The following is a 22369-nucleotide window of genomic DNA, read 5'->3' as shown; positions in this document are numbered from 1 at the left end:
TAGACCTGACCATAAATAGACTTTGTAAAACCACACATGATTTCAAAAAAGTGTAAATTATGGCTCTAAAGACATTGCAGTTGTGTGGTGAAAATACTAGGAATCAATATGACCACTATGCAATAGTTATGGATATTCTGTTAAGTATTGGAACACAAACTACTGAATGTCAAATCTTACATATACGCAAAATCTTATGTAGAGCCTTAATGCCCCCCCAAAAAATTGGGCTAGGGTTTCTCTATGATCTATTGAATCACAAAACATCCATGAAAAGCTGCTGGAATTTTGTGGAAGAAACCCAACAACCAATTAACACCAGGAAAGATCAAATACATCTCAAAATAGTTTCGTTTTGGGTGATCATTCTTGTAACCGTTAGCCCCGAGTTAGGTTCAACAGAACAAGAGTTAAAATAAGATGCAACGCATGTACCATGTAACACATGGTTATATCATAGGATGAAGATCAGGTGCAGTCTTGCCACAATAAGTCTTCTACTGTGGAGGGGAAGAGCGCATGCATCAAATGTACTGATTCTATGACAAGAAGCGTTAGTCCGGAGAATATTAATTCCTCAGTAACTTAGAAAAGCATACATTTAAGTAAAATATTGAAAGCCATCAAGTTAACCAATATCGATTAATCAATGACAGATGAACATTTCAGCTATAGGACACATTCTTTTTCATATCCTGATATTTATAATTAATGGTACATTTATACTTTTTACATAAATGCAGTATGATTTCAGTAGGTTACGTTCAGCATTGTATCTATTTGACTATTAAGCATAATCAAGTAGAAGATCAGAAGACTTCCTCAAAGAAAACATTTCACTTTAGCTTTGTGCCCAGTACAAAATATCTTGTGGACATTGCCCCCCAAAAATTGACATTTTTCTTGAATGAGACTTCATTATTTTAATAGTTCATGTTTTCGGTATTTAAAAATTCCAGCAAAAGTGTTTCCAGCAATAAGCCATTCTCCTAAATAAGCATCCATACATACCAAGCTCATCAAAATTGAATTTGCCCATTTGAAATTCAATTGAATGGAACAAATGCTTACAAGTTTCATTTTCCTCTTAGAAGATCACAGGACAAGGCAAACATCTTGATACTCCAAAAAGATACTTGTCCCTCAAGCAGATGTCAAAAGCAAAAGGGATTTTGGCAGGCCTGAAAATCCTCCAATTTAAAATGTCTATCTTTTAGCAGTTAGTGGACTTTACATGAAATCATCAGAGTCGTAACCACAGTCCTAGAAAGAAAGAAAAACCAGAGAAATTATTTTCTTTACACAGGTCATTGCAAATTAATGTTCTACTTTAATTTCAGTTTGCAGGTTCAAGTGGCAGAAATGAGCAGAAGAAACACTTGAAATGATAAAGTGATAAGGAAATGTAATTTGGGTTCCCGACATTGAGGTCTGGCTGGCACTGGAGGTGACTTTTTGCAAGCTATCACGTTCAGATTCTCTCCTGCCATCAGTTGTAATCGTTCTATTCCTACAAATCTCAATTCCAAGTCTACATTCTGTGTTTTTTCTCTTTTGTACTACCACAACACATGTATTACGTGTGTATTATAAGATCTGCCCAGCTGTTTCAATGTTGGCTAATTATACATGGGCATTGAAGATGGAGACAAAATGTTGAAGTATTGTAACTCAGCGGGACAGGCAGCATCTCTGGAGAGAATAAATGGGTGACGTTTCAGGTCGAGACCCTTCTTCAGACTGAAAATCGGGAGTGAGGGAAACTAGATATGGAAGGGTACAAAGAACGTGAGGTGTGAAAAGAACAGATCAAAGCAGATGATGATCAAGGAAGTACAATGGTTCATTGTTGGATGAGAGGAAGTTGCCGGTCCTGCTCTGCTGAGTTGCTCCAGCATTTTGTGTCCATCTTCGGTGTAAACCAGTATCTGCAGTTCCTTCCTATACATGGGCATTCATCTATTATCTTCCATGGTATTGATCAAATTGTCCTACATGATAATTGGTTGCGATAGCCTTAAAGAATCCTTGCAAGTTAATGTAAACAAAAGACTGCAGATGCTGGAATCTTGAGCAAAATACAAAGTGCTGGAGGAACTCAGCAGGTCAAGCAGCATTTGTGGATGAAAATAGACAAAGGAAAATTAAATGTGATCAGTCTAAAGGGTCTTAATTCAAAACAGTGTCTGTCCATTTCCCTCCGCCAATGGTGCAGAGTTTTTAGTTTAGATTAGTTATACAGTGCTGAAACAGGCCTTTCGGGAAATAGTAAGTATAATATAAATAGTAGCAGCACTCCAGCATTATTAACTGCAGGACAATTGCACACTATATAATTCAATGGATATGGGAAAGGAAAAAATTAATACCTGGGACAATTTTCATTCCTTAAATGACGCAAGCATTGTCCTCATTGTGGATATAAAAGTGCTCCGTCATTTTCACCACCTCCAACGTGACCCCACCACTCGCCACATCTTCTCCCCCCCATCCCCCCCGTCTGCTTTCCGCAAAGACCGCTCTTTCTGTAACTCCCTGGTCAATTCTTCCCTTCCCTCCCGCACCACCCCCTCCCCGGGCACTTTCCCTTGCAACCGCAAGAGATGCTACACTTGTCGCTTTTCCTCCCCCCTCGACTCCATTCAAGGACCCAAGCAGTTGTTCCAGGTGTGACAGAGGTTCACCTGCATCTCCTCCAACCTCATCTATTGCATCCGCTGCTCTAGAAGTCAGCTGATCTACATCGGTGAGACCAAGCGTAGGCTTGGCGATCGTTTCGCCGAACACCTCCGCTTGGTCCGCATTAATCAACCTGATCTCCCGGTGGCTCAGCACTTCAACTTCCCCTCCCATTCCGAATCCGACCTCTCTGTCCTGGACCTCCTCCATGGCCAGAGTGAGCACCACCGGATATTGGAGGAGCAGCACCTCATATTCCGCTTGGGCAGTCTGCACCCTTGCAGCATAAACATTGAATTCTCCAATTTCCGGTAGCCCTTGCTGTCTCCTCCCCTTCTCAGCTCTCCCCAAGCCCTCGGGCTGCTCCTTTTCCTTTCTTCTCCCCGCCCCCCTCCCCACATCAGTCTGAAGAAGAGTTTTGGCCCGAAACATTGCCTATTTCCTTCGTTCCATAGATGGTGCTGCACCCGCTGAGTTTCTCCAGCACTTTAGTCTAACGTCGATTTTCCAGCATCTGCAGTTCCTTCTTAAGCATCATCGCTATTCTTTCCAACTCACGCCACTCAAGAAATTCTCGCACACAATCTAAGTTACATTAAATCGATCAATTGTAATCATGTATTGTCTTACTGCTGACTGGATAGCATGCAAGTTTTCCACTGTACCTCGGTACATGTGACAATAACCTAAACTAAAGTTGTTGACTGAGAGACTGCACTTTCTCCACTGTTCCCATCAACATTAATCCCTCAATTAACATGATTTTATGATCAGTATGAAGGGTCACAACCTGAAATGCCGTCTATCCATTCACTACATCAATGCTGCTTGACCTGCTGAGTTCCTCCACCCTTTTTAATTTTTGCTCAAGATTCCAGCATCTGCAGTTTCTTGTATCCTTAAGATTTTCCGATCATTTGCATGGCTGCTTGTTGGACTTCGCTACATGTACAAATTATCTGCCACATAGCTACTTTTAAAAAGGGGCTAATTTATCAGCTACAAATCTATGAGGTCAACTGAAAAGGACTTGACCAGATCATTCAAATCATGCCAGCTACTGTCTTTGGAATTGCCAGCTGTCTGTTATATATATCAGCCTCATCCAAACTCCCATTGCAATGAGGAAATCAGGAAGGAGTTTGATCTGCATCTGCCGCAGCATCAGACCTTTTATTCCACCACTGGACCTAGCATCAGGTCCAGGAACTCAACACAAATGGACTTAACACAAGGAGACCGATGCATTTTGCAGCCAGCACCTTAATTTCAAATAATGTGAAAGTGCATAAATTGGAATGTTCCACCAGAAAAAAAGTGCAATTATTCTTTTTTACTTAATTAGTTTTAATGGTCTGATCTATTTTTAGAACTAAAAAGGTGTTATACAAATTTATTATTTTAAAATTACTTCAACCTCTTGAATGTTTTTTAAGTATCTGTGACAGGAAACATCAAATTGTTTTTATACAAGATACAAGATATATTACAAGATACAAGATAAATTTATTTGTCACAAGTGCCAGATGGCACAGTGAAATGTGATCACCATACAATAAAATACAGAACACACCACACGATAGAGTTAAACATAAAACATCCCCACAGCAGAATCAAAAGTTTCCCACTGTGCGCGAAGGCACCAAAGTCAGTCTCTTCCTAGATGTTCACCCATGGTCGGAGCCCTCCGCTGTCGCTGCTACAGGCAGCACACATCTCAGGCCCGCTCGCCGGGATGTTGGCTCTCCGATGTCAGGACTCGGAGAAATTGTCGCATCCCCACCAGGAAGCGACTAAGAAACGGTTTCCCTCCTCCCCCACATAGAAAAGTAACCCCAAAACAAACAGTTTAGATAAATTAAAATATAAAAAAGGGAAAAAATGGCCAGGCTCTAGGCAGTCGGCTACAGAGGCTGTAGGTTATAGGCAAAGGCACCTTCAATGCAGTGCCCCTGTGGTCTTATAAGGCATTTATGAGCAGAGGCACCTCAAAACCTACTGCCCAAGGGGCCCAGTAAACAACCTCATTAGGACCCGCGAGGCCGCACAATGTGAGAATAGTGGCTGGTTTGAACAAGATATAGCCCAATATATAAATACATTTCTATCTTTTTCTAACAGATTCAGTGTTCAACCGTAGCAACATATAGCAGATTTTGCCCTTTTTGCAGTTTTAAAAACATGATCTTTGACAAATGAATGAGCTGTATGCAAAAATTAAAGTGCATTCATTTTGACCAAATGAACAATAAGAGGCGCAAATTATTTTTGGGCTATGGTTTAATACGGTAATCTTTAACGCCCCATTAATTGACCTTACCTGATTGCTACTCATGTTTTCAGATTTCATAAGGGTAGAATAGCTCCTAGGGAGTTAATACAAAACAGATTAAACATATTTTTTCAACTCAAAGTTAGAGCTAGTGATCAAGCATCACAAACCATCATCAGTCCCCACTCCAATATCCTTTTTTTTTTAAATTCTTAATGACCAAATTACAATATTGGGTTTATTTTTTCACACATGGTATATTTTCAAAAATCAATAGTTTACCCCATTTCATGTCCAAGAGTAAAATCAAAATATTCAGACTCCTGAACAAAATGTATATTGTGATTACAGATAATACCTTTATCCCAGTTCACTTCCAGTTACTTTAAGCTATTAGGCCGTGGGCCGAGCATCAAAAATGTGTCTGGAATTTAACTTTCGTGACCCATGACTGGTATCTACTTGAAATTTGCAACAGATATAGATAAAATATAATCTTGCGAGTTTAGAAATCCACTCCTCTGTACCTTTGGTACATTATTTTCCTGACTTTTTTTATTAAAATTGTTGACCAATCTGACCTTTTTTTAAAAAATGTGACCGCTGCCCAGCTCCTGACGTTACAATAACAGTGAAATTTTTACATCTTCTGGTAGTAAATTTCCTTATGATTTCAAAAACCCAATCTATAAATTAGAACGATTATTTCCCGAGATATTTACTAAAATTTATCACCAAACTGACATTTTTTTTTAAAACATCTTTGCACCTGGCCTAACTGCCTCCTGGACCCTGCCAGGTTGTTGTAGTAAATTCACTTAACCTTATGATTTCAAAAACCCAATCTATAAATTAGAACGATTATTTCCCGAGATATTTACTAAAATTTATCACCAAACTGACATTTTTTTTTAAATGAAGGTTGCTCAGCTGCTGACCTCACAATGCCTTTGCACCTGGCCTAACTGCCTCCTGGACCCGCCCTGCCCCCCCCAAAAATAAATTTGCTGTCTTCATTGACAGCTTAGATCGGAGCATGTGTGTGTGTGTGTGTGTGTGTGTGTATGTGTGTGTATATGTGTATATGTGTGTGTGTGTGTGTGTGTGTGTGTGTGTGTGCGCTATTATATTTTTACACAAAGTGTTATAAATGTATATAGATATGTGTTTAGAGTCACGAAATAAAACTCCTCACACGGTATATATACATATATATATATATATATATATATACCTATCTCTCCCTCTCTCTCTCCCTCTCTCTATCTCTCTCTCTCTATATATATATATATATATATATATATATATATATATATATATCTCTATACATATACTCTATCTCTCTATCTCTTTCTTCCAGATTCAGTGTTCAACCGTAGCAATATATAGCAGATCCTTACTCAGGTATGGTGCACAAAATTGCTCACAATATTCCAAATGTGCTTTATAGAGCTCCAACATTGCACCCCTGTTTTTGTATACAAGCCCTCTTGAAATAAATGCTAGCGTTGAGTTTGCTTTCTTTATTACCGATTCGACTTGCAGATTTAACTTTTTGAGAATCTTGAACCAGCACTCCCCAAGTCCCTTTGTACCTCCAATGTCTGGATTCTCACCCCATTTAGAAAATAGTCTACGCCTTTATTCCTACTATCAAAACGCACGACTCCACACTTTCCTACACTATATTCCATCTGCCACTACTCTGCCCACTCTCCCAACCTGCCCAAGTCCTTCTGCAGAGTTCCTGCTCTCCCTACACAACCTGCCCTTCCACCTATTTTCGTATCATCCGCATCACAAAGCAAACTTTATACACCGTGAAGTAGCACAACCATTGCCTTAATCAAATCATGAATAATTTATAAAAATAACTAAACATGTCTAAAGTTTACCTATATTTCTGTTGTTGTATCTGCCAAGTTTGGTCTCCAATCTGAGGAAGGACATTATTGCCATAGAGGGAGTGCAGAGAAGGTTCACCAGACTGATTCCTGGGATGTCAGGAATGTCTTATGAAGAAAGACTGGATAGACTTGGTTTATACTCTCTAGAGTTTAGGAGATTGAGAGGGGATCTATAGAAACTTACAAATTCTGGGGTTGCCAGGAAGATGTTTTCCGATGTTGGGGAAGCGTCAGGGAAGGGGTCCTTAAGGATATGTATAAAACCGAGAGGAGAAACCTTTTTACATTAAATCTCTGGAACTTTAGTTGAGGCCAGTTCATTGGCTATTTAAGAGGGAGTTAGATGTGGCCCTTGTAAAATCACTAAAAAGGCAGTCTATACTGAGTTTATGATCAGCCATGATCATATTAAATGTTGCAGGCTCGAAGGGCCGAATGGCCTACTCCTGCACCTAATTTCTGCTATGTTTCTAAGTTACAATTTCAATTTTATTCTGAATGACTGCATTCACATACAACACAATTCAGATACTTTAAATTTTGCAGTTAAAAAAAGCCTGCAACCTTTGCTTTCATGTAACTTCCTTTTTACCCTATTTTGATTTTCATTGTACTTATTGTTTACCATGAGCTTCATGCCAACTAAGAATTTCATTCTGAATCCGATCCAAATCTTATATTGGTATTAAGCCTCCCTATAATCTTATATTTACTAGCAACAATACTGCATCCATTATTTCCCCAGAGATACTGTTAATGGTTATATCTCAGTTTCAGCCATTGCATTATGCCGATTCAATGATGATTGCATGCAAAGGAACAATTCCTCCAAGTATAATTACATAAAGACAACATGAGTGCTTGACCACTATGTCCACACAAACCTAAGGTCATCCATTTCTTTTCTCCTTTTTATCTCCTCCTTCTCCTTTCGCTTCATTTCTTGAACTTGCGCCTTTCTTTCATTTTGCTCATCACGGTCTCTAGATTCCTTTTCAGCTGCCAAATCTGGAAATCTTTCATTTTTGGTCTTCTCCAATCGGTTTAAAATTTCATTTATCTTTGTCTCTACTGCAATTACCTTTACCTAAGTGATAAAAATTAAATTGCATAATTAAAAATAATTACTCCATTGAAATTAGAGTAAGCCCTTCTGCCTTCTATCTTGATCCCCACATATCCAAAAATTAATTGATGTATTGAATATACCCAGCCAATTAAATCACAATTCAACTACTATTCCACAAAGAGTTAAGCTGACATTTTATTTCTATTTAAGTACAGTAGACACAAAATAAATAATTCAATGGAACAATTCCTTATTTCAGAACATAAACATCTTCAACACAGCAGTTACATTTCTGTTTACTATTTATTTAAATGAAACCACTCATAAGTGAACAGTCAACCATGGGTTTAGTATTGCTCCTCTTGGTTCTGTGCCATATTTACCTCTTTTTGCCTGTGAAATCCTATTTGTCCCACATCCATATCACCAGTCTTCTTTAGATTAGACCACTGAGTGTACACAACATTTATATTGTTCATTTTGCTTCCTAATAAAACAAAATGTAAGGAATGATATGTATCAAAAGGCAAAGCAATAATATAATTTATATTTTAGCAAGAGATCATCTTTACAATTTATCAAAAGCTTAACCATTTCTGTGATTCAGAACAATTATCATCAAACTATAAAGGAAGAAATATATGACAAAGAATGATTGAAAGACAGATTATCCTATCAATACAAATGAATTGCAATATTCCCCTTCCAATATTAATCCACCATGGCAATAGATCTAATCTCATGTCCCCACCCAGTTCTTATAACTTGCCATTCCCTTTCCTTCAATGACCAATTAATGATAAAATTAGATATGGTCTTTGCTATAATAAAGGTTTATTTATGAAGAACTGAGTGCGTTTCTGCGATTTAGATGTTTTAATAATGTTATTTTAAGAATGGCAAAATACCTAATAAAGTTTAAAAGGATAGTGTCGATTTTGGGAAGTGTAGCTAGTTGAGCCAGCCATCCAGGTTAAACAGGCATACTAAATTTAACACAAAAAAAAAATCATTTTCATTATGTTTAAACCTGCCTCCCAAAATATAGCTTTACAAAAATAAACAAATAATCTAACTTAGCAATGGCCACCAAACTAATTGACCACCATCTGCTTCACCTCAGAAGGCTGCAGAGGCCAAGTCATAGGATATTTTTAACGCTGAGATAGATTCTTGATTAGTATCAGGGGTTATGGGGAGAAGGCAAGAGGGAAAGATAGATCAGCCATGATTGAATGGTGTAGACTAGGCCAAATGGCCTAATTCTGCTCCTATCACATGAATTTATGAACCAATGTTCTTCGGGGAGGATATGGAAATAGGACCAGGAACAGGTTAATGCCCTTTGAGCATGCATTGTCCTTTGTCAAGACCGTAGCTGATCCTGCTTCTCAATACCATTCTCCAGCACTATTCAGATTAGTTTACTGACCAGGCAGGTTGAGCGAAATGGTTTTTAATGACAAAAAACAAACAGAAACCCGTAAAACCGCATACCCAGTCTAGCTAATGAACAAAGCTCCTGTCAATGGGAGGAGTGCTAATAACTAACTAAAAGCTCACGAACGAACCCCCGCGGTCACGTGATAGTGCCAACCAATGACAAGGGTTCCGACTTCCCAGCCCCACCACTAGGTGCCGCTACAAGGGTGCAATAGAATTTACAGTTCACATAAAGCTCACAGATTAAATAGAATACATATATAGTGATGATATTGCTCCTCAGAACTTGTTTCCCTCAATACCCAGAAATCCATAACTATTTTTAATGAATGTTGGCAAAACGTGCGACAGTCAGCATCTGTAGAAAAAGAAAGAGTCATCGTTTCTGATTTGTGACCTTTCAGGAGAACTTGGAAAACGAGGGATATGTGTTAATTTGCAATATGAGAGGTTGTGGTAAGATATGTGTGGGGGAAAAAGGATATACTAACTAAACAGCAACTGAGTGAACACTTCGGGGTGCGTGTGCATTGCGACTCAGAGGTTTTAATTCCCCATCTCATTCTTTATCTAGCCTTCTGCAATTTTCTAATGAGACTTAATGTAAAGCTGAAGAACAGCACCACATTTTCCATTTGAGCAATTAATAGACTTCAATACCAAACTTTACAACTTCAGATAACTTACCTTTTCTGTAAAAACTGGTCTGTTCTGTGTAGGTCACCCATTTTAACAATGTCTCTTTCACTCTGCATTAGCACAGCCAAACCTTCTCCCTCTCTCATTGTCCTCATTGAATGAACTTGACTATAACTTATCACCATGGAAACCCTAATTTCTCACAATGAGATATTACCTCTGTCCCACCCATCTTTCCCCACCCTCTTTAAAACTAACATATTCTCCCTTTCCTAGTTCTGACAAAGTCTTTAAACAGAAATGTTGATTCTATTTCCCATCCTACAGATGCGGCTGAGCATTTCCATTAAAAAAAAATTCAGCATAGTTAGAGTCATACTGCATGAAAACAGGCCTTTTGGCCAAACTGACCAAACTGTCCCATCTACACTTGTCCCACCTGCCTGCATTTGACCCAAATCCCTCAAAACCTATCCTATCCATGTACCTGTCTAAATGTTTCTTAAATGTGCAATAGTATCTCCTTCAACAACCTCCTCTGGTAGCTCATTCCATACACTCACCATCCTTTGTGTGAAAAGGTTAGCCATCACACCTATGTCCTCTGGTTCTCAATCCCCCTATTCTGGGCAGGAGATTCTGTGCGTCAACCAGATCTATTCCCGTCGTGATTTTGTACACCTCTAAGATGACCATCCTCCTGCGCTCCAAGGGATGGAGTCCTAGCCTGCTCAACCTCCCTCTACAGCTCAGGGCCTTGTGTCCTGGCAACATTCTCATAAATCTTCTTGTACCCTTTCCAGCTTGACAACATCTTTCCTATAACATGGTGCACAGAACTGAACACAATACCAGAAATGTGGCCTCACCAGCATCCAATTTAATTTTAACCAGCAAGAAACAGAGGGGCTGGATGCACAGGCCAATACCACCACTTCTAAGCTTCTCTTCAAGTCACACATTAACCTGACTTGGAAAATATATCACTGTTCCTTCAATGTCACAGGGACAAAATCCTGGAACTCCCTCCTCGACTATACTGTGGGGGTATTTGCTCCAGAAAGGCTATTTACAAAAAATGTTCACCACTGCCTTCTCAAGGACAATTAGAGACAATTCATAAATCTGGCCTTGCAGGTGATGGCATTCCCATAAGATGAATATACAAAATAAAATATTTGATTTTGTAATGAGATAATTCCCATTTAATCATTACCTTGAATGCTATTAGCTTTAACTAGCTGAGCGCAGTCAATTAGTACTTCCTTTGGGATGGAATCAATCATTTGCCCCTAAGAGACAAAAATAATTTTTTTTATGTTTTGTTTTTATTCTTCAAAAAGCTTCAGTAAAGTTCAATAGATTCCAAAGCAGAATATGTAAATAAAAGTTTTTTTATTAACTGCATTACTGTCATTGTTCAAATGAAATTATCCCTTTGATGTATTGCGCAATGACATATTTACCTGATTAAACTGCAGCAATTGACTTAGAATACTTCTTAATAGTCCATAAATTCTTATATTAAAAAGTTGCAATTAATGTTATCAATATATTTTTATTTTCCCAATTCTACTCTTTATGTTAAAGCATAACCCCAGCTGGATATGACTCCCTGTGTTTTAATCATTCTTAGATCGCTAAGCCAAAAGGCCATTCTTCAAGTTTGGAAATGTCAAGAGATATTGAAATTAAGAACTACAGCAATGGAGTCCAACATCTTTGCTCATACACAGTACACACTGTTAAAATATTATTTGAGTCTATACTTCTTACGGTATGCATGAACCTCTGGATTCTCTATCCCATGAGGTCATGAAGACAGAGTAATTGGAGCTATTTAAAGAGGGGGTAGATACATTTTTCAAAGATCGGGAAATGGGTACAGAAGAGAAGTTGAAGCCTGCGACAGGTGAGATTTAATCATACTGAATAGCAAGCTCGAGGGACCAAATGACCTACTACTTTCTTTTTGCTTCTGTTCCTGTATTCAGGTGATTATCCAGTGTTAACAGAGTCGACACAGTGGCACCAGTAAGAGAGCCACTCCTCTCAGCTCTGGCACCCTGGGTTCAATGGAAATGCTCAGCCTCTAGTGTGTGGCGAGAGGTAGAATATAAGAGGCAATTGATGGGAATGTGGCAACAATAACGTGTGTTAAGGTAGAATTAGTGAAAAGAAAAATGGATGCGTGATGATAGCCCAGACTTCGTGAGCTGAAGGGTCCGGTTCGATTCTGTCTTTTTCCATGACCCTAGGACTAAAACTGATTATAGCTCTCCACATTGCAAGATCAGCAATTTAAACATAGACCACCGGATAATAAGCCTGTGATAAAACATGCAACAGAAAACACAATTCAATCCAAAACTTGAAATTCATTCATCACAATGATATTGTAAAATGTAAATCGTAATATCTCAAAATTAGAGCAACATACATATTCTACCAGATAATTTTAAAGCATCTATTAAAAGCTAGTTACTTTAAAAAAGGTATTTAGTTCTGCCCATACCTTGTATAATCGAAGGTATACATGAGCTGAAGATAATTTATCTACATGAAACCTAAAAAGAGGAAAGAAATTGAAAATACAGCAGTAATCAAAACAAATAATGCATTTTACAAATTGGAGTTGCAAATATTAAATGCAAACAAAGGATTTAATCAGCAGATGTAAAATATTGTATTATGATTGATTCTTAATTTGGAAAGAAATAAGCAAAAGGACAACAAAACTATATTAACTGTAGCATACCATACATCTTCTGGCCATCCATACTTGATTAGGTCCTCATCTAAATTTAAAATAACAGATTACATAAATTGTAGTAATTAAATATTTAAAACAGCTCACTTATTCGGCATCAACTTGATTCAGACAATTTCCTTAAATGCAATTTAAAAATTAGAGACAAGTCTTGCGAATTGGCGATTATTATCGGATACACTCACATGAATCTCTAAATTCTGAAATAATTCATCACCCTCTATCATTAGGCATTGGTGTTCAATCTCAATTAATCTAAGGCAAAAGTCCACAATACACTTCTCAAAATGCAGCTAGAAAAAAGTTAGGATAGCCAATTGATCTATTCAGTGTACCTTCGAGGCTTAAAGGGCCTGCCCCACTTAGGCGATTTTTCAACAGACTGCCAGCGACTGTCAAGTTGCCAGCTGTCGCCTGAAAAACCGGGAAATGGAACGGCGACTGTCAGAGTGGAAGACGGACGGACCCGCACACACCCACACCGCTTCCTTCACCAGCCCGTGTGAACAGCGCTCTCCCGCCTAAAAAATTCACACGATGCAAAGCCAAGGTGATACAGACACACACCGCGATGAACAGGAAGGTTGGCACTGCAAAAAGATGACTAAATCACAGTGTACGTTAAGTCCTTTAAAGAGAGGGGGGGGGGGGGGGGGGGAGGGAGGAGGGAGGAGGGGGGGGCGGGAGGGAGGAGGGGGGGGGCGGGAGGGAGGAGGGGGAGGAGAGAGGGAAGACAACTTTTAAGAAGCCAGAGATACACGACTGTGAAGCTCGGTGGAAATTTAACATTACCGGTCGGTTATCCTTAATTCTCAAAGCTACTGCTTACGTCTTCCCCCCCCCAATGCGCAAATGAAATTCACCGGTCAGCACCGGCTCCAACCTACAAGAACCTCCGAGAACCTTCGACCTCCTGGCAACCCACTAGGACCTCCTGCCGACCCACCTACGGCTCGAAAATTCTCGCTACTCTCCATGGCGGCTTCATTCTAGTCGCCGCTAATTGTTCAACATGATGAAAAATTCACGGTGACCATAATGAGGCCGCGACTAGTTACCAGAATGCGGGAACTCCTCACAACCATGAAGGCGGCTCCCCGGCAACCACCCGTGAACATGTGGCGACTGCATAGTCTCCTGCAGTCGCCTAAAAAGTCGCCTAAGTGGGACAGGCCCATAAGAGATACTTATCAAACTTGGCCTCAATACCCAGACTTCTTGTCCATTCTTAAACCTACAATGGCAGACTATTCCAAAAACCAACCAGCCTCTCAACAATAATGTATTTTCTAGCACCTAAAATTTTAGACCTAAAATTTCTCTTGGATAGTGCGATTAAGCTTGTATGCATTAGCAATGAAGAGAAAAAAAGTGGTTACTTACTTTCATATTTATCTTTTCCCATGTATATTGTATATGGTGAAGATTCCACTGCAACAAATTAGAAAAAAGTTAAATTGTGGCAGTCCCTGGGGGCCACTACAAAATGGTAATTTATGTAATAATAAAAATGAAAATCTGATTTTTTTTAAAAAATAATAATCGCAGATAACTATCATACATACTAATTTCAAAAGATTAAAAGCTTCCCTACAGCAAACAATCTGACTGAAGAAGGGACCAGACTCAAAACATCACCTATCCATGCTTTCCAGAGGGGTTTCGGCCCAAAACGTTGCCTATTTCCTTCGCTCCATAGATGTTGCTGCACCTGCTGAGTTTCTCCAGCATTTTTGTGTGCCTTCCAGAGATGCTGCTTGATCCACTGAGTTACTCCAGCACTTTGCCATTTTCAGATAATATCGTACATGAATACAATCAAACTCAAATACAACAGGTCAAACAAGCAGAAAATTACCAGGCTGAAATACTGATTTGCGTGGAAAAAAGAGATTTGAAAGAGTTGAAAGATTTTATTTGATGATATTTGATCTTTATCAAGCATGCAAAGAGCTACCATGCTCCACTGTCCACCAGCAAGGACATTTCAGCAAATCTACAAGTTATCAGTGAGAACACATCTTCCTCTAATGTCCAAACCAGGTGAATCTTTTTGGGCATTGAACCTAAAGATTTAGATTACCCAAAGTCTTTTTTTTTTTTTTTTAAGATTCAAAAAGGATTGAACTTTTGGACTCCCAGGTAACAGGCCAATAAAGACTTGAATGAGGCATGTGAAAGAAATGCCAATTCTGGAAACTTTATATGGTATTATGTACCAGAGTTTACTCCTCTAACCTCATCTACAGCATCTGGTGTTCCTGATGTGGCCTCCTGCATAACAGTGAAACCAATCGTAGACTAGCCAACCAATTTGCTCAATACGTGCTGAAGAAGAGTCTCGACCCAAACCGTCACCTATTCCTTTTCTCCAGAGATGCTGCCCGACCCGCTGAGTTACTCCAACATTGTGTCAACCAATTACTTGCCAGGCTTTGTCTGGCCCTTGCAACTTTCTTGCTGATCGCCCCACAACAATGTCTGAAGAAAGGTTCCATCCAGAAATGTCACCTACCATGTTCTCCAGAGATGCTGCCTCACCTGTTGGTTACTCCAGCTTGTTGCGTCTTTACTATTCTTTGATTTTCTACAACGGCCGCAAGGCAGCACAGTGGAAAGCTGCAGCCTCAGAGACACAATGGGCCAGGTTTAATTCCGGCCTCCTATGCTATCTGTGTGGAATTTGCAGATTTTCCCTGTGGTTAGTGGGTTTCCTCCAGGTACTTCAGTTTTCTTCCATATTACAACGACATGCAGATTAGTCTATTAATTAAACACTGTAAATTGCCCATTATATTTAGATGAATGGTGGAAAGGTACTTTGGTTAGTAGTTGATTAATACATGGGATTATTCTATAACAGTGCTTGATTTTGATGTGGACCAAATGGGCCAAAGGGTGTAGGAAGGAACTGCAGATACTGGTTTAAACCAAAGATAGACAAAATGCTGGCGTAACTCAGCAGGATAGGCAGCATCTCTGGAGAGAAGGAATGGTTGACATTTCGGGTCGAGACCTTCTCAGACTTATGAACACTGCCCAGTCCATCACTGGCTCTGACTTCCCCACCATCGAAGGGATTTACTGGAGTCCTTGCCTCAAAATGGCAGCCAACATCATCAGAGACCCACACCACCCTGGCCATACACTCATTTCACCCTATTCTATTGTGCTGCAGCAAGTAAGAATTTTATTCTTTCTACCTGGGACATATGACAATAAAACACTCTTGACTTAAATGGGCCAAGGGACTGTTTCCATCCTTTATGACTCCATGAAGGTAAGCATAGGTTTCAGACTGTTTTGTTTACAGCCATCTTAACCAAAATACCTTCCAGTAACTTAACACCTACCTACACAAATGTATTCCTCTACTTCGGCAAGATCAAGGACAGAATAGTTACGCAGAACACCTGCACTTGGTCTACAATGGCCATCCCAAGCTCTCACCTGCATGCCATTTCAACTCTGGCCTTCAGACTTCCCCTCTGCCAGGGTGATGCACAACATAAATTAGAGAAATAACACAATATAGAGTACAACTCAATAGTAATGTCACTGAGTCACAGGTTAATGCAGTCCTTCAGCACAATTTGTCAATGTTGACCAAAAAACATAGAAAATAGGTGCAGGAGGAGGCCATTCGGCCCTTCGAGCCAGCACCGCCATTCATTGTGATCATGGCTGATCGTCCCCTAGCAATAGCCCGTGCCTGCCTTCTCCCCATATCCCATCTCCCCAGATGCCCCATCTATGCTAGTTCCACATGCCAACGTTTAGCCCATATCCCGCTAAACCTTTCCCATCTATGCACCCGTACAAATGTATTTTAAAATGTTGTTATAGTACCTGCCTCAACTACTACTTCTGGTAGCTTGTTCCATATACCCATCACCCTCTGAGTTAAAAGGTTGTCCCTCAGATTCCTGTGAAATACTTTTCCCTCACCTTAAAACTATGTCCTCTGGGTAAAGGACCCGGAACATTCGAAATGCTTGTGCTGGCCAAGCTGAAAAATATCACAAACTCCCTGCTGGACCCTCTGCAGTTTGCATATCGGGCCAATAGATCTGTGGATGATGCAGTCAACCTGGGCCTGCATTTCATCCTACAGCACCTAGACCACCAGGGGGCATATGCAAGGATCCCGTTTGTTGATTTTAGCTCTGCATTCAACACCATTGTGCCAGAGCTACTACACTCCAAACTTTTCGAGTTGACTGTGCCTGAACCCCTTTGTCAGTGGATCACCAACTTCCTGACAGACAGGAAGCAGCATGTGAGGCTGGGAAAGAACATCTCGGACCCGCAAACATAGGGTTAGCATAGGAGTACCGCAGGGCGGCATACGCACCCTTCTCCGCTACACTCTCTACACCAATGACTGCACCTTCACTAACTCCTGTCAAGCTTCTCAAGTTTGCGGATGACACAACCCTGATTAACCATATAACATATAACCATATAACAATTACAGCACGGAAACAGGCCATCTTGGCCCTACAAGTCCGTGCCGAACAAATTTTTTCCCTTAGTCCCACCTGCCTGCACTCATACCATAACCCTCCATTCCCTTCTCATCCATATGCCCATCCAATTTATTTTTAAATGACACCAACGAACCTGCCTCCATCACTTCCACTGGAAGCTCATTCCACACCGCTACCACTCTCTGAGTAAAGAAGTTCCCCTCATGTTACCCCTAAACTTCTGTCCCTTAATTCTGAAGTCATGTCCTCTTGTTTGAATCTTCCCTATTCTCAAAGGGAAAAGCTGATCCACATCAACTCTGTCTATCCCTCTCATCATTTTAAAGACCTCTATCAAGTCCCCCCTTAACCTTCTGCGCTCCAAAGAATAAAGACCTAACTTATTCAACCTTTCTCTGTAACTTAGTTGTTGAAACCCAGACAACATTCTAGTAAATCTCCTCTGTACTCTCTCTATTTTGTTGACATCCTTCCTATAATTGGGCGACCAAAATTGTACACCATACTCCAGATTTGGTCTCACCAATGCCTTGTACAATTTTAACATTACATCCCAGCTTCTATACTCAATGCTCTGATTTATAAAGGCTAGCACCCCAAAAGCTTTCTTTACCACCCTATCTATATGAGATTCCCACCTTCAAGGAACTATGCACGGTTATTCCCAGATCCCTCTGTTCAACTGTATTCTTCAATTCCCTACCATTTACCATGTACGTCCTATTTTGATTTGTCCTGCCAAGGTGTAGCACCTCACATTTATCAGCATTAAACTCCATCTGCCATCTTTCAGCCATTCTTGCAAATGGCCTAAATCACTCTGTAGACTTTGGAAATCCTCTTCATTATCCACAACACCCCCTATCTTGGTATCATCTGCATACTTACTAATCCAATTTACCACACCTTCACCCAGATCATTGATGTACATGACAAACAACAAAGGACCCAACACCGATCCCTGAGGCACCCCACTAGTCACCTGCTTCCAACCCGACAAACAACCATCCAACATTACCCTCTGGCTTCTCCCATTCAGCCACTGTTGAATCCATCTTTCTACTCCTGCATTTATACCCAACAGTTGATTGGACTGACCCAGGATGGGGAGGAATCTGCCTACAGACAGGAAGTGCCACAGCTGGCGTAGCAACAACCTAGAGCTCAATGCTCTTAAGACAGTGGAATTGATTGTAGACTTTAGGAGAGCTCCCCCTCCCCTCACCCCACTAACCATCAACAACACCACAGTCACATCTGTGGAGCCTTTTAAGTTCCTGGGAACCATCATCTTCAAGGACCTTAAGTGGGGGCTACCATCGACTCCACAGTCAAAAAGGCACAACAGAGGATGTACTTCCTGCGGCAGCTGAGGAAGCACAATCTGCCACAGGCAATGATGGTCCAATTCTACACGGCCATCGTAGAGTCTGTTCTCACCTTCTCCATCATGGTCTGGTTTGGCTCAGCCACCAAGCACGACACCTGGAGGCTGCAGCGAATTGGCCGATCAGCGGAGAAGATTATTGGCTGCAACCTTCCCTCCATTGATGAACTGTACACTACAAGGGCCAGGAAGCGAGCGGGCAAGATCATCTCTGACCCCTCACACCCCTGGCCACAACTCTTTGAATTACTTCCCTCTGGAAGGCGACTCCGGACTGTCAATGCTGCCACAGCCAGACATAAAAACAGTTTTTATCCATGAGTAGTTGTTCTACTCAACAGCCAAAAATCTGTGGCCTCCCTTTGATCTGATATTTTGTTGGTGCACATGCTTGATCAATGGTGTTTTATCATTAATGTCTTATTATTATTATTATTATTATTAATGTTTAGTGTTTTCTGAGTCATTCGTAACTGTCACTGTATGTTATATTGTTACTTGTGGGTGGAGCACCAATGCAAATTCCTTGTATGTGAATACTTGGCCAATAAACTTACTTACATTCAACATATTTATTTTTCAATTTGTGATCATCCTTCCCCTGTGCTTCCTTCCCCTCCTTTCTTCCCTTTTCAACTCCTCTGGCTCTCCCGCTTTTGATTATTTTCCAATGCCCACTCCCCAACCCATTTGCCATTTATGTCTTAGTCCTATCCATTCAAATACTTCTCACACACTGGATCCTCTCCCCCATCTGGTTCCATCTACCTTTTACTCCCTTGAATAATTCCTATTCCTTACTCATCAGATTCCAGCACTGGTAACCTTTATGTTCCCACTCATCACCCTCCAGCGAGTCTCTCCAACTTCATCCTTCGCCACTTTTTTTTCTTGTTGAAGCAAGGAAGTGCAGATGCTGGTTTACAAAAGAAGATACAAAGTGCTGGAGTAGGTCAATGGGTCAGGCAGCATCTTGCATAATTCACAACTCTTCAATCCTTTCACTCTCACCTTCTCTCTTTTCATCTCTGGCCTTTGTCCAATCATTGGTATCAATTCACCCCCCACCCCCAATCAGCCTGAAGGGTCCTGACCCAGAAAGGTGCCTATCCATGTTCTCCGGAGCTGCCTGACCTGGTGATTAACTCCGGCACTGTGTGTCCTTTTTTCGTTGTCTGCTTCCATCTGCCTTTGTCCATCAACTCCACCCCTCCCAGCTGGCTTATCATCCCTCACTCCTTTTTGGTTCACAAATCGCAACTCCTCAGTGGAGGGAAATATATTGATATTTCCCTCCACTGACGTTGATCCCCCCCCCCTCCCCCCCAAGTTCCTCCAGCAGTTTGTTTTATACTTTCTATATCCCTTTCTATATTCCTGGCAGCATTGAAGTGGAGTTCCAACCAAAAGGTATAACTCATTACCTATTACAACATAGGTCTCAAGGATTGATTAATCAGTAGAAAATAATTGAGGTGTTCAAATATTTGAATACATCAACTCCATCTCTACTTCACGCTGCCTCAGAAAAGCAGCCAACATAATCAAAGACCTGGTCACACAAAAAAGCTGGAGAAACTCAGCGGGTGCAGCAGCATCTATGGAGCGAAGGAAATAGGCAACGTTTCGGGCCGAAACCCTTCTTCAGACTGATCGGGGGCGGGGGGTCAAGAAAGGGAAAAGGAGGAGTAGCCAGAAGGCTGGGGGATGGGAGGAGACAGCAGGGGGGCTGAGGAAGGGGAGGAGACAGCAAGGACTAACAAAATTGGGAGAATTCGATGTTCATGCCCCGGGGTGCAGACTCCCCAAACGGAATATGAGGTGCTGTTCCTCCAATTTCCGGTGCTGCTCGCTGTGGCCATGGAGGAGACCCAGGACAGAGAGGTCGGAGGCGGAGTGGGAGGGGGAGTTGAATCAAAGACCTGTTCCACCCCAGTCATTCCTTCTTCTCATGAGCCTATCAGGCAAAAGTTAAAGAAGCTTCAAAGCGTGCACCACCAGACTCAGGAACAGTTTATTCTCTGTTATCAGGTTTCTTTAGTGCTTCTACAAACTAGGGTACTGTCCGATTCACTTCTACCCCATTGTGGACTTCGTAATTTTGTCTATGAAACTATTGTGCATATAAATTATGTTCTACACTCTCTATCTTCCTCTTTGTTCTCCCTATTGTAGATAATTTTGATATATATATATATATGTGTGTGTGTGTGTGTGTGTATATATATATATATAATATACACATACACACACACAAACAATATTATCTGAACATTGGATAGCATGCAAAACATAGCTTTAACTCGCTGCACGTGGCAATAATAAACCTAACAAAAAGTACAAAATCTTGCCAGTTTACCTCGAGTCTATTATTTAACTTCCTACAGACACAAAAAAACAATAAAACAACTATGTAAAGATTCAATTCCAGTTACTTTAACCTCCACCAGCATTAGGCCGTGTTCAGTGCTGAGCTCCCACTCACCACAACAAAACATTTCTGAGCCGCTTCTGCCGACCGTGAGAGACGCAGATATACCGACAATGGTCAAACCATCGAGTACTCACCATTGCTGGTGAAATAATAAACCATTTCTACCGCAGCACAGCAAGCGCCAGCTGTCGTTACACAGGGTGACCAGGAAGTGGATGGCGAGCCACGTGACCGCCCACAGGAGCCTGGGAGATGTAGGAGCATCCCCGCAAAGGGGAGAAAGCTGCAACCCTCACTCAAATAGTCATTACTGTTTATGCATATTTTTCATTTCTTTGTTCCGTTTTAGCATATCTTTCATTTATTTGTTTCTTTTTCGCATATCTTTCATTTCTTTGTAACTTTTCAAGATGTTTTTCATTTGTAACTTTTTTGCATTTCTTTCATTCATCTGTTCTATTATCTCTCGTTTCTCTCTCCCCTCTGTCAGAGCTGCCGCCTGTCCCGCAGTTACAACCCCCCAGCGGTTTGTGTCTATCTTGTCCTTCGTAATCTGAAACGATTGCATTGTGTTTAGTCTTATTTGTATCAAGAGAGCAGAGTTTAAAATGCATGTCACACATCTTCTCGTTTTCTCTTGTGCAGTTGTCTCAATAATTATTTCTTTCTCAACTCAAATCACAATATTTCTCTAAAACCTGACCGTTCTTTTTCCATTTGTTTTATTTTTGTAATGCATTAGTCTCATCCTAATTCAACAATTTCCCCATCCAATATCAGATTATTTAACGAAACAAAATGTGTAACATCAGGGGAGGGGAGGGGAGAAAAGAGGCTGGCTGGGCCAATCTAAATATCCTATAGCTCAAAGATTATAGCAAAGATCTTATAGAGCGGAGCTGCTGTAGGATCTCTGGGCCAGTCAGCGGGGCCGGGGGCGGGGCAACGCGGAAGGCGCGCGGCTTGAACGCGCCAACTGCCAGCGCGAGAGATCGATCCAGGCCCGGAGCGGGAAAAACCCGGGGACAGGAGCGGGCAACCCGGGACAGAAGGGAGCGGGCAACCCGGGGACAGCGGACAGAAGGGAGCGGGCAACCCGGGGACAGGAGCGGGCAACCCAGGGACAGAAGGGGAGCGGGCAACAACCCGGGGAAGGGAGGGGCAACCGGGACAGGAGCGGGCAACCGGGAGCGGCAACTGGGGGGGAGCGGGAACCTGGGGACCTGAAGAGAGAGAGAGGGCACCCGACGACGGGCAACACAGGAGTGGGCAACCGGGG

General features: G+C 41.2%; 1 protein-coding gene across 3 annotated transcripts; it reads right to left on the bottom strand.

Annotated features, from left to right (window-relative positions):
- Positions 1-203: 203 nt before the first annotated feature.
- Positions 204-21303, bottom strand: ccdc25 (coiled-coil domain containing 25). Of its 3 annotated transcripts, none has more exons than XM_055635814.1 (9): positions 21225-21303; positions 14163-14210; positions 12768-12807; positions 12525-12576; positions 11226-11301; positions 8311-8414; positions 7743-7945; positions 5000-5045; positions 204-1263 (listed from the first exon to the last, which is right to left on the bottom strand). In XM_055635814.1, exons 1-9 carry the CDS (start codon positions 21247-21249, stop codon positions 1231-1233), a joined length of 627 nt encoding a protein of 208 aa, XP_055491789.1. In that variant the 5' UTR covers positions 21250-21303; the 3' UTR covers positions 204-1230. The 3 variants fall into 3 exon arrangements, with proteins under 3 accessions (XP_055491789.1, XP_055491790.1, XP_055491791.1); XM_055635815.1 differs by lacking the exon at positions 21225-21303 and adding an exon at positions 21142-21219; XM_055635816.1 differs by lacking the exon at positions 21225-21303 and adding an exon at positions 19458-19509.
- Positions 21304-22369: the final 1066 nt, after the last annotated feature.

This window comes from Leucoraja erinacea, chromosome 5, assembly GCF_028641065.1.
Source record: "Leucoraja erinacea ecotype New England chromosome 5, Leri_hhj_1, whole genome shotgun sequence".
Classification (NCBI taxonomy): Eukaryota; Metazoa; Chordata; class Chondrichthyes; order Rajiformes; family Rajidae; genus Leucoraja; species Leucoraja erinaceus.
Note: the sequence above shows the minus strand (reverse complement) of the source record. Positions and strands in the feature narration are given on the sequence as shown.